The 15,345-nt window shown below is 35.9% G+C and overlaps 2 protein-coding genes across 3 annotated transcripts in view; both read left to right on the plus strand.

Annotated features, from left to right (window-relative positions):
* The first annotated feature begins 2,216 nt into the window (after nt 1-2,216).
* Nucleotides 2,217-4,053, plus strand: LOC124646144 (pyruvate kinase-like). The gene has a single exon (XM_047186224.1). It carries the CDS (start codon nt 2,280-2,282, stop codon nt 3,978-3,980), a length of 1,701 nt encoding a protein of 566 aa, XP_047042180.1. The 5' UTR covers nt 2,217-2,279; the 3' UTR covers nt 3,981-4,053.
* A 1,718-nt stretch (nt 4,054-5,771) lies between these two features.
* LOC124646053 (trithorax group protein osa-like) overlaps nt 5,772-15,345 on the plus strand; it is a 40,763-nt gene continuing 31,189 nt past the window's right edge. The window contains exons 1-2 of one of the 2 annotated variants that reach the window (XM_047186083.1): nt 5,772-6,282; nt 11,436-11,562. In XM_047186083.1, the coding sequence (XP_047042039.1) occupies nt 11,534-11,562 (29 nt within the window). In that variant the 5' untranslated portion in view covers nt 5,772-6,282; nt 11,436-11,533. The remainder of the gene's footprint in view (nt 6,283-11,435; nt 11,563-15,345) is intronic. The other variant, XM_047186077.1, reaches the window with a different exon arrangement.

Raw genomic sequence — 15,345 nt, forward strand, 5'->3', positions numbered from 1 at the left:
TAAAAAGAAAATCAAAACGTATTATTTTATATTATAACTGTATAAGAACAGATTACGATACTTGCCTGTTATTTTTAGCACAGCACTACAAAATATAAACCGCTGACATAACCTTGTAATAGCGCAGTATAGATTTAGAAAAATATTGTTTACCAAGTTATTTGACACTCAGTTTGGCACAAAATTATAACATTCATTGATTATTGATATAATAATGTTGTTTTAATGCTCCTCAATTGTTAAAACGGTAAACAACCAGCAAAAATATTTTTATCGTAACTGCAACGCCATTGCAAAGTTACGTCGTCAGTTCAATCGCGACGTGTCAGGAACGCATTCTCTGAATGGCCGAACTATAGTACGGAGACCGTCTGTCCTTTTCTAATAGGGTGACTATGAGATAAAGCTATGTGAGACAAATCCGAATTTGCTAAGATTATTAAACACAGATTGGTATTGAAATTTAAACTTACGCAGTTTGTGACCTTAAAATACTAATATAGGCTTTTAATAATTAGCGGGAATTAGCAGTATAAAAGCAGGAAGATTCGAAGTGTAGACTGTTTTATTTTGTATTTTTGCTTCACACATAGACTGCTGAGCCGTTTATATCGCCTTTCTTCATTTTTTGGGAAGCTATAACAATAGTACAACAGTTTTAAAATCCATCACCCTTATTTTGACTCATTACAAGAATTCATGGGCACCCTAGTTGTTTCATTTACGAAAATGTTATTATTAGCTAACCTGTGGAACGATATATTGCATTCACCATAGGATTCACTTTTACAAGTATAAACGCAACACTTTTTCACCATTTTAATAGTTTAAATTGATTTAATACAAAAAATATAAACAACATTTTAAATGCTGATTACGCACCAAGAATGTTCAGGGCTACCGCTAGAAAATAAAAAAAAGCAAAATAAAAATTTATGTTGTTTATGTTTTAAGAATAAATACGAATAAATTAATGCGATTGCTATTAATTTGTTTCAATTCTTTTTTTGGGAAGACAAAACTGTTGATCACAACATTTTTTATGCTGGCAAGGTGTTAGAAAGGGACAAACGGCCTCCATTCTAACTATCCCTCTCGGCTAGGATTTGCCTCTGTGTATTATGCAACCAATTTAGTACCTTATTGCGTTGGAATAGTTCATTTTCGTAAATATATATTTTGAGCGTGCGCAATCTTGTTTAGTATATTACATCTATGCTTTATTATGACACATGGGATCATCATGGGATACTGTTGATCTGTCATAAAGGCCTGTCCATAGACTAGCGTAAAAACTGGTAAAAACGGAAAATAATCAACTGTCATTGCCATATCGAGCTTGGAATAGTGATGTAGGAACCAGCCATATCGAGCTTGGAATCGTGATGTAGGAACCAGCCAGCAGCAGCAGCATAGCAATATTCTATGCTTTTGAAAAGCTAAACAGCTTGACAAAATAGCAATAAAATCGCATTTTGCAGGTACCTACTCAGACTGCAAAATAAAACCTGAGTTAATGCTCAATATTACTTTCCAATCACGGCCCACATCTTGTGAACGCTTAAAGTGGGATGATTCCCACCCGGGATAAAGAAAACAGCAGGTCAACATCCTGCGCGTAGAGCTGCAGAGTAAGTGAGACCAACTCTTAAAACTTAGTAAACTTTATAGTTTGATTGATTTCGGTTGTTTCCTACATACCCTACATTCGATCGACTTTCCCTAAAAAGTGCCGAGAAACCGAGAAATTTCGTGAGTAGTGTGGAGGACGCTTTAAAATTATTTTCACTCTATCCGACAGATCTATCAGACAGGGAGCGGTCACGCGGTCAAGCGTTCAGTTATTTTGTGTCATATTACGTATATGCTCACACAGGAGGCATTCTGAGCGCATTGGTCAAGTAGAAGTAGTAGTAGAGCCATAGTATAAAGGTAGAGTTCGAACGCAGAACGCTCGATCGCGTGACCTCTCTCTGTCTGATAGATCCATTATATATTTAAGCTACTTGGAAAAATAAAAATATCTCCATTTAACCAAAAAGTATGGAAATTGAAAAAAAATACTATACCGGCACCAACTGCTTTTTTTTTATTTACTAGTAGGAAAAATGAGTGTCATTTAGAACGATATTATTATCAATATTGAACTGTTTGGTATTGTATTTAAATAATTGCTTAGTTATATTTTCGTAAATATTGTTTTTATTACACCAAGTTCGAGTTATCAATAATTTAAGTAATTGTTCATAACAAATTTTAAAACCGTGATAAGAATAAGAATGGCGTTACCTTGGCATATTCCTTTAGAAGCGGCAGTGACCAATAAAGCTAGAAGAGGTAATGTACCGCAACCGTCTTTGTTTAAACATTATTGTAATTTAGATGTTCATAAAACTCCATGTGAAGAATTGCAAACAGGTCTAATGTGTGATATCGGCACCCAAAATCGAGAGCCAGTTGTCATACAAAGATTAATAGCGTCAGGAATGACAGTGGCTAGGCTCAATATGCGAGATATGGAACCCGATGCATATGGGCAATTAATTCAAAGTATAAGACAAGCTGTTTATAATTACAGTGCTGAATTGGAATACGTATACCCACTCGCCCTAGTTGTAGACGTTAGAGGCCCTGATATTTTAACAGGAGACTTGAAGGGTGGACCCAAACAAACGATAGATCTCGTTCAATTCAACACAATTCGTTTAACAACTGATTCTAGTTGGCGTGAAAGTGGTACTTCTGATTGTTTATACATCGGCTATGATCACTTAACTGATCTTCATCCTAAAGATTCTATTTTTATTGATAGCCTGACTCCAGGTACTGTCAAGCTAGTTGTTAATGAAGTAGGTGATGATTCCTTAGATTGCACAATAGCAGTTGGCGGAACCATCGGTTCCAAAATGACAGTTCGAATTACTCAGGCGCCTAAAGAAATTGATCACTCAGTAAAACATGGCAGTGTTGAGTCAATACCTTGCAGCGAAACATCGGAGCAGCTGTTTGAACATATGCAAGAGCAAGTAGCGTGGGCTATTGGATCTGATATAGATGCAGTGATGATACCAAATGCTCAGAACGTACAAGATATTCGTGTTGTAAGAGACATGTTATCAGAGAGAGGAAAACATATTTTGATTATTGCTTGCATGGACTCTGTAACAGGACTTGATAATTTTGATGACATATTAGCCTCTGCTGACGGTGTGTATATGGATCGATGCATTTTATCTACTGATTTGCCAGTAGAAAAGATTTTCATCGCCCAGAAAATGATTTCAGCAAAGTGTGCTGAAGCCGGCAAACCATTTATATGTAAAGCAGTAATTAATGAACAGATACCTACACTTTGTGTTTCAGATATCGCTAATCTAGTACTCGATTGTGTAGATGTAATAGCTTTAGAACTGCATTATGATTCGCCTTTAAAGAAATTTGCAGTTTCGCATGACTCTGTTAAAATGGCTGAACAATGTCTTTCGGCAGCAGCTGTGATTTGCAGACATGCTGAAAGAATAACTTGGCATCCGTACATTTATGGAAACACCGAATTGATGGAGAGTCCTCTTGATGAACCAACCAAAGCTATTAGTATAAATGCAACTGAACTTGCCATGCGAGCTCAGGCAGTCGTAATCATATGTTTAACTAATTCAGGTCGAACAGCAAAATTAATCGCCCATACAAGACCACACTGTCCAGTAGTGGCTGTAACTAGAGCATGCCATACAGCACGTCAGTTGCGTTTTTGGCGTGGAGTTAGAGCTATGCATTATTTCGAAGTTGCGAAACCTCTCTGGATGGCAGAAGTAGAAGCACGTGTTCATGCTGCCCTCGATTATTGCAAAGCTAAAAGAATTTTGCGTGCGGGCGATGCATATGTCTTAGTAACAGGATCTCGACGTGGTGTAGGTTATTGTGACAGTGTTAGATTGTTGTACGCAAGTGCCCGCAACACAATTACCGCAGAATCATAATTTTTTTATTCGCTTTTAATTAATATTTGAGTAGAATATCTGTTGTGGCTTTTGTTAAATTTGCTAAAATTCATCGTCGTTCATTAATTGTCGCGTTTCAAATGATTTCTCCTTCTTTATTTTCTATTGTATCCTAATTTGTACATTGACCAGAAATAAAAAAAAATAAAAAAAAAGATTCATTTATTTTTCGCTAGTTGTTTCAAAGAAATGTAGCGAAAATATCCTGACAAAAGTGACATCGTTTGTTTTATTATAATCTTTACTAGCTTCTGCCAGCGGTTTCACCCGCATCCCGTGGGAACTACTTCCCGTACCGGGATAAGAAGTAGCCTATAGCATTCCTCGATAAATGGGCTATCTAACACTGAAAGAAATTTTCAAATCGGAACAGTAGTTCCTGAGATTAGCGCGTTCAAACAAACAAACAAACTCTTCAGCTTTATAATATTAGTATAGATTAAATAAGAAAAAGTGATCATAAAAACCCAGAGTTATTAACAGAAACGCAGCCTATTTTTTTTAAGTTCTAGTTTGAGGAAGCCTAGTTTGCTTTGGTACATGCTCGGATTGCTAGACTAGTCCCGCACATGTTTTTAAACGTTAAAGTTTAAAACGCATCAACCTGCGCAAGATCCTCAAAATGCGCAAGCTACTTATACCGTGTAGAAGCACCCTAACGATAGACGAGAACATCCATCAATCAAACAAAAAAATTGACCGAATACGTTATTAGCTTTTCGATAGCTTTAAGGAGATCAATATTATCTACGATTACTTCCGAATGGGAGGTTTTACTTTTGAAAACTCAAAAAAAAAATAGTTCTCATGAAAATTATAGATGGCGTTGTACCTACTACGTTACTGAACAACATTGCGCCGAGTCTTTTAACCTCTGCTCGACAGGTAGCTTGGTTTAAGAAAGTTTGATTTCTGGATAAATTGTTTTCAAAATCTCTCGGGATATTCGAATAAAAATCTGATTGACTTCTTTCTCCTTTTGTTCCATTTTAATTCCTTATTTTCTATTTTTTTTTTGTGTCGGTGACAAGTACGTTTCGTTACACGACCTAAAAAGATATGACGCTCCGTTCCTTCCAGGAACGTATCAGCGCCATGTAGGAGAATAATGAAAAGAAAATCCCTCATTGTTATTTAGATTTATTGTCAAATTAATTAAGTATATCGATGCATGGCCGCTTGGCCAGGGGCCCGATTCTCCTAATTTTACTTAAGCAACACTCGATTCACGTTCGACTGCGATCCAATCCCGACTCGATTACGATTGAAACGTATGTGGCATTCCGCAATTTTTTCTTTGAAATGAAACGTTTTTATCCTTTTCTGTCATTCAATAATGAATCATTTTGTCTGCAAATGATTAACTATTGCAATATGATTGTAGAGCAAACTACCGTAGAGACCAAAATCACCAAAATAGCAGACCAATCGCAAACCAATCGAATGTCGTTGGAATACGATTGGTCTTACATTAGTAGCAGAATGCCCGATATGGTTAAAAGTGCTATTGCGATCATATTCCGATTCGATTTGTATTCGATTTTGACATTATTAACTTAGGAGAATCGGGACCCAGGTGTCATCTTAAATTGAAACCATAAAACATAGGTTTTATATTTATTTTATCGACTTTACCACTAAAATGTCTATTTTTTTATTGAACATTCGTTTTTACGTCATGTGTCAACGAGAAAATCCGGCTGGGCAGTTAATCAGTTTTTCATTTCATTTCCTTTTAGTAGATTCTTATTATTTTGTTTGGGTATCACTGACATGAAAAAAAGTTAAACAGCGAGCTTGCTTGACTGCGTGTCACGTTTGTTCATAGGCATAATAATCTATCAAGTTTGATTTTTATTTTCCAAACACACAGGAACTCTGCATTGGAATGAGTCGTTTGTAAATAGTGACTATAAAGGAAACAGTGATTTAAGGACCTATGCTATGATCAGTAATGTTTAGAGTAACTTAATTTCTTTTACTACCATTTATACCTACTGTGCGACCGTGAAGGTTGAGAATGTTACGTCATTTTGCTTTTAGTGTGTGATATAAACTTACTTATTTTGTTCCTGCAATGAGGCGTGTTTTTAACTGAAAAAGTGTTTGTTGCTGTGCGTTATATTAAAAAGTGTAATAAATCTGAAAGCAGTGTAAACGTACTTACACCGGCTGCGACGAGATGCCGCCATGTTATTTAGGATTCGCAGTTTCGCTGTCAACTACGAATCGCGGTTAGCCCTGATACACTCGGAGGATTTATTTTCATTCTTGTAGAACTGTAAGTAAACATAAACACTACAACGCTTTCATTAGTTTCTGTATCATTCTAACAAGATTATGTATATTGGTAAAGATTAAAATATTGTTTACTGTGGTGTATTGACTGTCAATGCAATGACGTCATTATGTGTAAGTATTTAGTAATATTATTGTTTAATTGTGAAAAGGGAGCTGAAATGCACATTCACGGGGTTTAGTTATGTGAATATATATAAAAAAATAATCTATCACAGTATCCTCTACACAGCTCCTACAAGGTCTCGTTTTAGCCTTGATTACATCAAAAGCTAGGTTATTTTTTGTTCCATCAACAATCACTAACTTATGTAGGATGATAGTTTTACTCATGATGAATGTTTTGTTTAATATTTGCTTGTGCAAAATACACCATCCCTGAGATATCTCTTAAAGTGCAGATTTCAAATATGACTAAGGTTTTGAGCTAATTTGATATTCAATAATCTAATACTATGTTTTTCAAGGCACTTGGAGAGGCCTATCTCCAGCAGTGGACTGCGATAGGCTGATGATGATGATAATGTTTTTCAATCAACTTAAATGATAATATGTTGTCAAGATCCATGCGATAACTTAATTAGTAAAGAATTTTGAAGTTTTAGTTAAATTTCATTATAATCATTGGGCTTTTCATTTTACAATTGCATTATTCTTCTAACCACACTATATCATCATCATCATCATCCTCCGAGCCTTTTCCCAACTATGTTGGGGTTGGCTTCCAGTCTAACCGGATTCAGCTGAGTACCAGTGCTTTACAAGAAGCGACTGCCTATCTGACCTCCTCAACCCAGTTACCCGGGCAACCCGATACCCCTTGCACACTATATAATAAAGATATATTCATGCATTAATGGAAGAATGGACACATCAGAATAACATTCAACATATTAGTGACTTTTTGGCTGGGTGTGGCGAGTACATAGTTGGAAGCTAGTAGATACAAAATGTTTAAACAAGATTTTAATAGTTTTTTAATTGTTAAGGCTCGGAAAGTACAGAACTATTTTGAAAAAAAGTTTGCTGTTACTGGGAAACCACACTGTCCCGGGGCGACAAACTATTTCCATGGGACGCAGCTGCAAAACTAACACAGAATAAATAGATTGGTACATACTTATTATACAACTGGAATAGGCACTGATTATTTTACGAGTTACTTACCTGATGAACCATTATATGTACCAATCATTAATGATAATCAAATAATGTTGATGAGTATATAAAAAAAAGAAAATGGTTTAAGGACCCGTTTAAATATGCCTAAGTCTATACTATTTGCACAACAAGTTAAAGTTTGTGGGGGTGAATTTTCAAATTTATATTTGCCATAAGAAAGCCATGTTAATAAAATTCATGAGTTTCATAGACTATATTTTATTTGACTACAGGAAGTTCTTCCCTCTGGAATAAAAATGCAAGTCTGCCGTTAGTTTATATTGTTAAATTTCAAAAACATTGTTTTTTTTTTTACCTAGATACACAGCCATGCTTCAGACATAATATTTTATCTTATGGGTTGTCGCACAGAAGATGGTTTCTAGAGGTTACATAAAAAAAACCTGTTTGTAAAACATGTACTCAGCTATATCCAGTAAGAGTGGAGGCGTCTCATCATGACTTATTTTTTAAATTATTATTCTGACTAGCTGTTTCCTGCTTCTTCCTCTACCTGGAAATAATATAGCCTATGTTACTCGGGGATAGTCTAGCTATCCGCTAGGGAAATATTCTTTTAAATTGGTACAGTACTTTTGTAGCTTTCAGGGTTCAAACAAACAAACCAAAAATTGTTTCCTCTTTATTACATTAGTATGGATATTGCAATAAGTATTATCAATAGTATGGATATTGCAATTGCATCTATTACTTATTGAACTGTTCATTGAAATTAATGACCTAAGCTGAGACAGTCATCAAATCTATACTAATATTATAAAGAGGAAAACTTTGTTTGTTTGTTTGTGCGTAATGAATAGGCTCAAAAACTACTGGACCGTTTTTAAAAATTCTTTCACCATTCGAAAGCTACATTATCCACGAGTAACATAGGCTATATTTTATCCCGGTACGGGCAGTAGTTACCACGGGACGTGGGTAAAACCGCAGGTAAACGGCTAGTATTTAATATAGAAGGCTATTTATTGTGCACTTGCCATAGACCATGGATCATGATATAGGTAGTATATAATTGATACCAGCCACAATATCTAATTGATTTTTATGCCTATATTCTTCTATTTTCATTCTTTTTTTTTTCTTGAGACTGATACAGTTATAATCCTTCTGACATGAAACTCTTTGTTCTGTTTTTTGTATGTTTTTTTTTTCATGGAGAAGCCTGAATAGGAAGATTCTTTTGTTATGTGAATATCACATCTTAATCTGATGGGATTACAGAGAAAGCATAAAATCGTAAAATCTAAACCTACATGCTGACAATATGACAATGGAGAGGTAGATCTGATATGATGATGAAGTTGACAGAGTTTTGAGGGAACTCTTAAACCTAATAAAGTTTATTATTTCATTACAATTATTTAATTCATATTGATGTGAACTACCAATTTTTATGACTGCCACTGCCAGTATGATTTTTTAAATGATCATTAAAATCGTTTATATTTTAAATCTTTTCGATTTTTATAGTGAAGTAATGATAGTCATTGAAATGAAGAGGAAGAAGGTGATAAATCATCACAAATAATACTTGCAATTTTAATAATTGGTTATTAGCTATTTCCCGCAGTTTGATCCATATCTCATAGAAACAAACTTTAGGGTACAAACAAGTAAATAATTCCACTTCATAGTATTAGTACATGCATAAATTAAGGCATATAAAATACTAATACAAGTATAGGTATATGTAAGGTAAACACAGGAGAAATCAAAGATATTGGTTTAGTAATAAAAAATTTGCTCATACAGGATAACTCAATCGAAATGAGGATATTTAATAAGATACCAATACACTAACTGTAATGGCTGCCAAAGATGTACAAGTATAGCCTTTTGCCTACCAAAACATTAAGGAATTTATGATTATATTGATGAACACTTATCTACCTTCTGACCATGCATTGCTTAGTCATTGTTTGGTTTGCAATGAAGATATTAATTAGACACAACTACCCTTGTATCAATTGGAGTTGTTTTTTGGAAATCTGTACTAATATTATAATTACAAAAAAACTATTTTATATTACAGCTTGATAAAGTTGGAGAGATTTTTTGTTTGTTTGAACGCACTAATCTCAGGAAGTACTGGTACAATTTGAAAAATTCTTTCAGTGTTAGGTAGCCCATTTATCGAGGAAGGCCATAGGCTACTTTCAATCCGGCTTCGTGCAGAGGATCCCACGGGATGTGCGTGAAACCGCTGACAGAAGCTAGTTAAGCAATATGCATAGATCTTATTCTTAAAAATGTCTCATGCACAGGAACAATACTTTTATCTTTAGTTGATGGGACGTTTTGTCGATGTTATATTATGAGATCCATTACGTACTGTACCTATATATTGTTACGAAATGAAAACTAACAGGGAGATGACCACTTTGCGGATGGACCATAGAAAATAAAAAAATGAATGAAAATGTATCCTTATCCAATTTTTTAAAAACCTTCAAAAAATCAATCAAATCACTCACCAGGTTTTTCTTTATCAACAAAAGTTATAATGTAGGGTTCCGTATTAAAACACACTCTTTATTTACTAACAGCACATAGCTACCGTCCGTTCGTATTTCACGACGCCATGATCTATCCTTTTACAAGATTTTATGAAATAAGTGTGAAAGCATATCAGATTAATAGGAGTACTTTTACATTTATAAAACAACGCTTTCTATAATAAAAACCTGCGATAATACGATCCTCACTCTATGTACTTAATTCGAAATTATCACGAGTTATATACCTGGAATTCCCCTTCAGAATGTCGTAATAAATGTCCATACCCTTTTAACCAGATGGTAATTCGATAAAAATATAATCTCTACTTCATTAAAAATCGAAATTCAGTAAATAGGCGAAAAGCTAGCATACCTCATTTATCAAATTACTAGCATCCGACCGCGTTTTCACCAACGTCTTATGGGAACTACTTTCCGCACCCAGATAAAAATTGGCTTTATAGCCTTCCTCTATAAATGGGCTATCATAATAATATTCCTGAGATCGTCGCGTTCAAACAAATAACAAACATTTAAACAAACTCTTCAGCTTTATTATAATTAGCATGGATGACATGCGTATATCATGACTGCTGTGCATAAGGTCTCGGGTCAGCCCGAAATCGCTTTGTGGGTTTTAGGGACTTTAACGAAGCAGACCCAAGTCTAGAAGGTGGTGTTTCATACACCTGTGCATCGGAGTGCATATTAATGTCCGTCCTCGCCTAAACTCTACCTGGTTGTGTCGGATATCTGTCCCATCGGGCTACCGGGCTATGAGAGTGAAAGAATAGGGAGTGCACTTGTGTTTGCTACGCATGTGCACTATGAACGCACAGCTGGTTGATCTCCTTATGTGAAAACAGCCGCCGTGGCCGACAATCAACAAATCGTGGCCACTATAGGATATAAGTAGTAAAGTAATATATTAAAATCGTAACCCTTCTTTAAAGCCTCACCATTTTTAGGTGAAAACGTGCATGTTACTTATTTGAATATTATAACACCCACCCCAAATTATCAGCTTAACAAAGCGAAAATTTAAATGGCCATAGGTATAAATGAAAATTAAAGTATCGAAAGTTTATAATATGAATTGTTAAACAAAGCACGCACAATGCATCTAATTAACTATAACTATAACAGTGACAGTGATTCGTTTCGTTAACTGTTTTGCTGACTGCTCATACCACCGATTTACAGTCAGACCGTTTTTTGGTGCAGTTGACAGAGAGATCGTTCAGCAAGCAGCAAGGTCTTGTAGCACAACAATTCCGTACTTCAATTTCAACCCATTCTTATTTGTTAATTTCAAGTTCTGTTTAGGCAAGCATCCCACAGTTTTGACATATTGAAAATCGAGTACTTATTGAATTATAAAGACACGTTATCTACGGTAACCTACGAACCTACGGTAGGTCGACGAATGTAAACTTTTTGAATTTGTTTGTTACAGGATGACATATTTTCTTGCTCGACCTTCCTAAACGTATCAGCGCCACGGAGCATCAGAATTCGGCGCTGACAGGCGCCAAACACTTCGATGAACCATATATGCCAGTACTGGCTATTGAAGATGCAAGGTACTTTTCTTTTTCAATATTTTTATCTTTCTCTCAGATAGCCCTATTTCCACATGTTGTAGTAATCCAAATTGGCGGTGATAAAAAGAAACTCAGTTAGTCGTCCCCTACAGGTCCATTCAAAGACTAAGCTTGAATCTGAATCACTTAAACCGTGTGGTAATACGGCCATGAGTGATGCGGGGTAGGTACGTGATGAAGTTTACGCTCCGTAAGTCCGGAGATACGTTGTCGGTGTGTACATACCATGCCACGTGCGTGTCATGTTTGATACTTACATCATTTCATGCAATACTCAAAATGGCAACTATACTACACACCACGTTCCGGTATGCGGTGAACAGTGCGAACCGCATCAGATATTGATGTACCACATTACCGAATACTACGCAACCGCCAGTTCATACCATTTTTTCATTCTTATCATGTCAATAGAGTTAGTTTTTTTGGTAACCCTTTTTTTCTAATACAAGTTTATAACAATAAAAATGTTTTGTCCATTTTAATAAACGCCTTGCCAAGACTGCGGCGAACAGTGGTGGTTCTTAACAAATAAGGAAAAACAGTGAAAAGAACAGCACCGAAGCGTGCACCATTGCTGCATTAGCTAGCATTCTAGAGTATAGGTAGTTAGTTCCTAGTAATGATACTAATATTATAAATCCAAAGATTATAAAGATGTTCGTGTTTGGCAGTAATATAGCTTATACATCAGATAACTTAGTTACTGCTACTTTTATTCAGATGCGGGAATAGATCGCTTGTTCCGCTCGTATATACTAAAATTGAAAGTGAACGTTAGGTGAGTAGGAAATAGGAATATTTATAAAATTCATACTAAGTGGAAGGTTTCCATTACTTTTCCAACTTTATTTCCTTAAGCCCTTCCGAGAGAGAGAGGCACGCGCGGCCAATGAGACAATAGTCACAGTATGGAAATGTATAAAAACGTTTCGAGGCTTGGGACAGTCGCTCGAATTGTATCTTTAAGTATAAAGTTGTATTGCAAAACTACAAAAATAAAAGGAAGAAAGAGGGTAAACCAATATTGTCCTAGAGCAGGACGATTGCCTTCCTGATCAGCACTTGGTGCAACCTGTTGAAAAACGGACTTTTGGTATGACCACCACACGGCACCAAGTGGCATATTATACGCCTTGCTCGGAGATGTATTGGATAGCACCATCTCTGGAGCTAAATCTATCTCACGCTGCGCTTACCAAGCGTAGTGAGTATAGACAAATAAGTACCCCCAGCTTGATGGAGGCCTTAACCAAATCTCACAGATTGTGTTAATTGAAAATACGTTAGTGATAATATAATAGGTAGCAAATTCTGATTTACAATATTTACCTGATTAGTTTTTAGACCGGGTGACACCCTATAACTAAGACTTCGCAGTCCGTCTGTTACCAGGCTGTATCTCATGATGATTGAGGGTTAGAAAATTAATATTTTGGGGTCTCCCGTACAACGAACGTGAATTTTTGCTCTTTTTATAGAAATGAAACGCTTCGTGCACGAGTCTGACTTGGCACTTAGCTATCCATTGCTTCTAGAACACACTTTGATGCTGATATTATGGATTAAATTTTTTGATCAACTGCATTCGGTTAAACGAACCTTGAGCGAGCGTGGTGATCAAAATTCATTACTTCTATGCATAGGAAGAGGCCTGATTAAGCATTATTATGTAACTAGGCATATGGCATATTGACTCATAGCAAACGAAAACAAACAGAAGGAAGAAAATACATTTATGTCACATTTTTGAGCTATTGTTTAATCGAAAGTAATAGATAGAGTACATGAGGTGGGACGGTACTTGTTTGTTTTAGTATAATAATGCAGCAATTCATGTACGCACATAGATATTCATCGTAACTGATACAATGCATAAGTGATATTGCAACAATCCATAGCCTGAACAATAAAACGTATACCGATTTTAGAATTACTAGGTAATATTTTACAATATTTTTGTCGATTGCAAGATGAGGATCTGATTTCGAAGGGTATTATTTATTATCTAGTTTTAGTTATAAACTTATCAGTCGTAATCAGGGTTTAAATTGCCCGTGATAAAAGACGATATTCTCGCCCCCTATCACATTAAAGACAATATTATAATATCAGCATATGCGAGGCGTCATACAGGGCTATTATTTTATTTTATTACTTGTAAATTATTCGGTCTAAACATATAAGTAGGTAAATATGTAGGTTTAGTAGGAACGGGTATTTATTAGACATCCAGTTAATAGTATTTACACATGATTTGAGGTATTGAATCGGCGTGGTTCTCATGGCGACGCTAGGACGGCGATAGCGGCAGACGGTCTCCATGACGACACTCCCTGGAGACTTCACACGCGGAGTAGGTACGGGTGCGATCAATCCCGGCCGGAGGAAGCCTGCGCTCACCGCGCCGCCACCGGCGCCGCCGTCGCCACTGCGCGGCTCCGTAGCTCGCGCTGCGGTCAACGCGCACTCTTCTCATCCTTTAATCATTAAAAGGAAGACAACAAACATTCAACTTTAATGTTTCCTTTTAAATAGAAAATTTCCATAACAAGTCGCTACAAATATTATATTTTTGCGATTTGTATCTCACTGGTCTAAACTTTTTTTTTTTATTATAACTGCGAACTAAAATCTTATTTATGTTAAACACATTAAAAATTTACAGCATCATGAAATGAGCCAAGAAGCGTGTTCAGTGAAAGTCATAAATAAGCATTGATTAGGGTTCCATATAGTTCACCCTCAGCTCCATATTGACCGTCCATCGTTGATGATAAAGGAGGATGGAGCACATTCAACGTTTCTACTATTATAAAATACTAGCTGTTCTATCGGTATCTGTTCCATAACTACTTCTCGCACTCGGGTAAAATGTAACCCTTCTATCTGCGGTCCTAGAGACTATATTGTGTACCTTTTATTTATATCGGTTCAAAAGGACTTACTTGCAATTTTACATAACTGTTGGTGAAGCATAGAAGATCTGGTAGTCGTTGGCTCTCGCTCTACATATTCTTCATTAGATTTAACCCGTTTGTATTCTTTAGGGCATAAAACGAGTGAGCTTGACACATTGACAAACAAAAAAGTCTCAGTGCTCGTTTACGATAACATCGCATATTCTTCGTAACTTGGCGATGTAACTTACACAATAAACGTAACGCAACACGTATGTACTGGCAACGCTTCGTCGGTTTTTCCTGATCTTGGCATTGGTCCTGCTTTGTTTGTAACATGTTTAAAATACAAATTGAAGATTAGAAAACTTTTTATTTGCTACACATTACGCAGTAGTCTGTTCGATATAGGGAGTTCAAAGTTTATAGCCCAATTACATTTCTGCTGGGATTAGCTCCGATTGCCTCAAACTGCATATCATTTTGTCTCTTGCTTATGTTACTTAGTGTAGGTTACCTACTCATTGTAATCAAATCCAGATTTTTAAGAAACAAGGCACAGTTAGCTGAATAAACATTAAATCCACCCCAATGAATATCAATGCACAAATACATTGTTCATCACATAAATCACAAGCTGTTCTGTTCCCGAGCTGACCAATGCAAGTGACCAACAATCAAATAGCTCTCGATTTTTATATACATTTGAAAGCATGTTAAGGCGATTTAAAAACATGTCCCTTCGTAAAAGGATCTTAAGATTAATGTTTTAACTATGTAACATTACAGTTTCTACATTTTGCCGTTTTGCATAAGTAACTGTAGGCAAAGTATAAATAAAAAATATTGCAGTTTAACTTAG

Source organism: Helicoverpa zea, chromosome 3 (genome assembly GCF_022581195.2).
Source record: "Helicoverpa zea isolate HzStark_Cry1AcR chromosome 3, ilHelZeax1.1, whole genome shotgun sequence".
NCBI classification, from domain to species: Eukaryota; Metazoa; Arthropoda; class Insecta; order Lepidoptera; family Noctuidae; genus Helicoverpa; species Helicoverpa zea.

What these genes read in the sequence shown, in the direction of transcription:
- LOC124646144 (XM_047186224.1), top strand. Translation starts at nt 2,280, where the DNA reads ATGGCGTTACCTTGGCATATTCCTTTAGAAGCGGCAGTGACCAATAAA.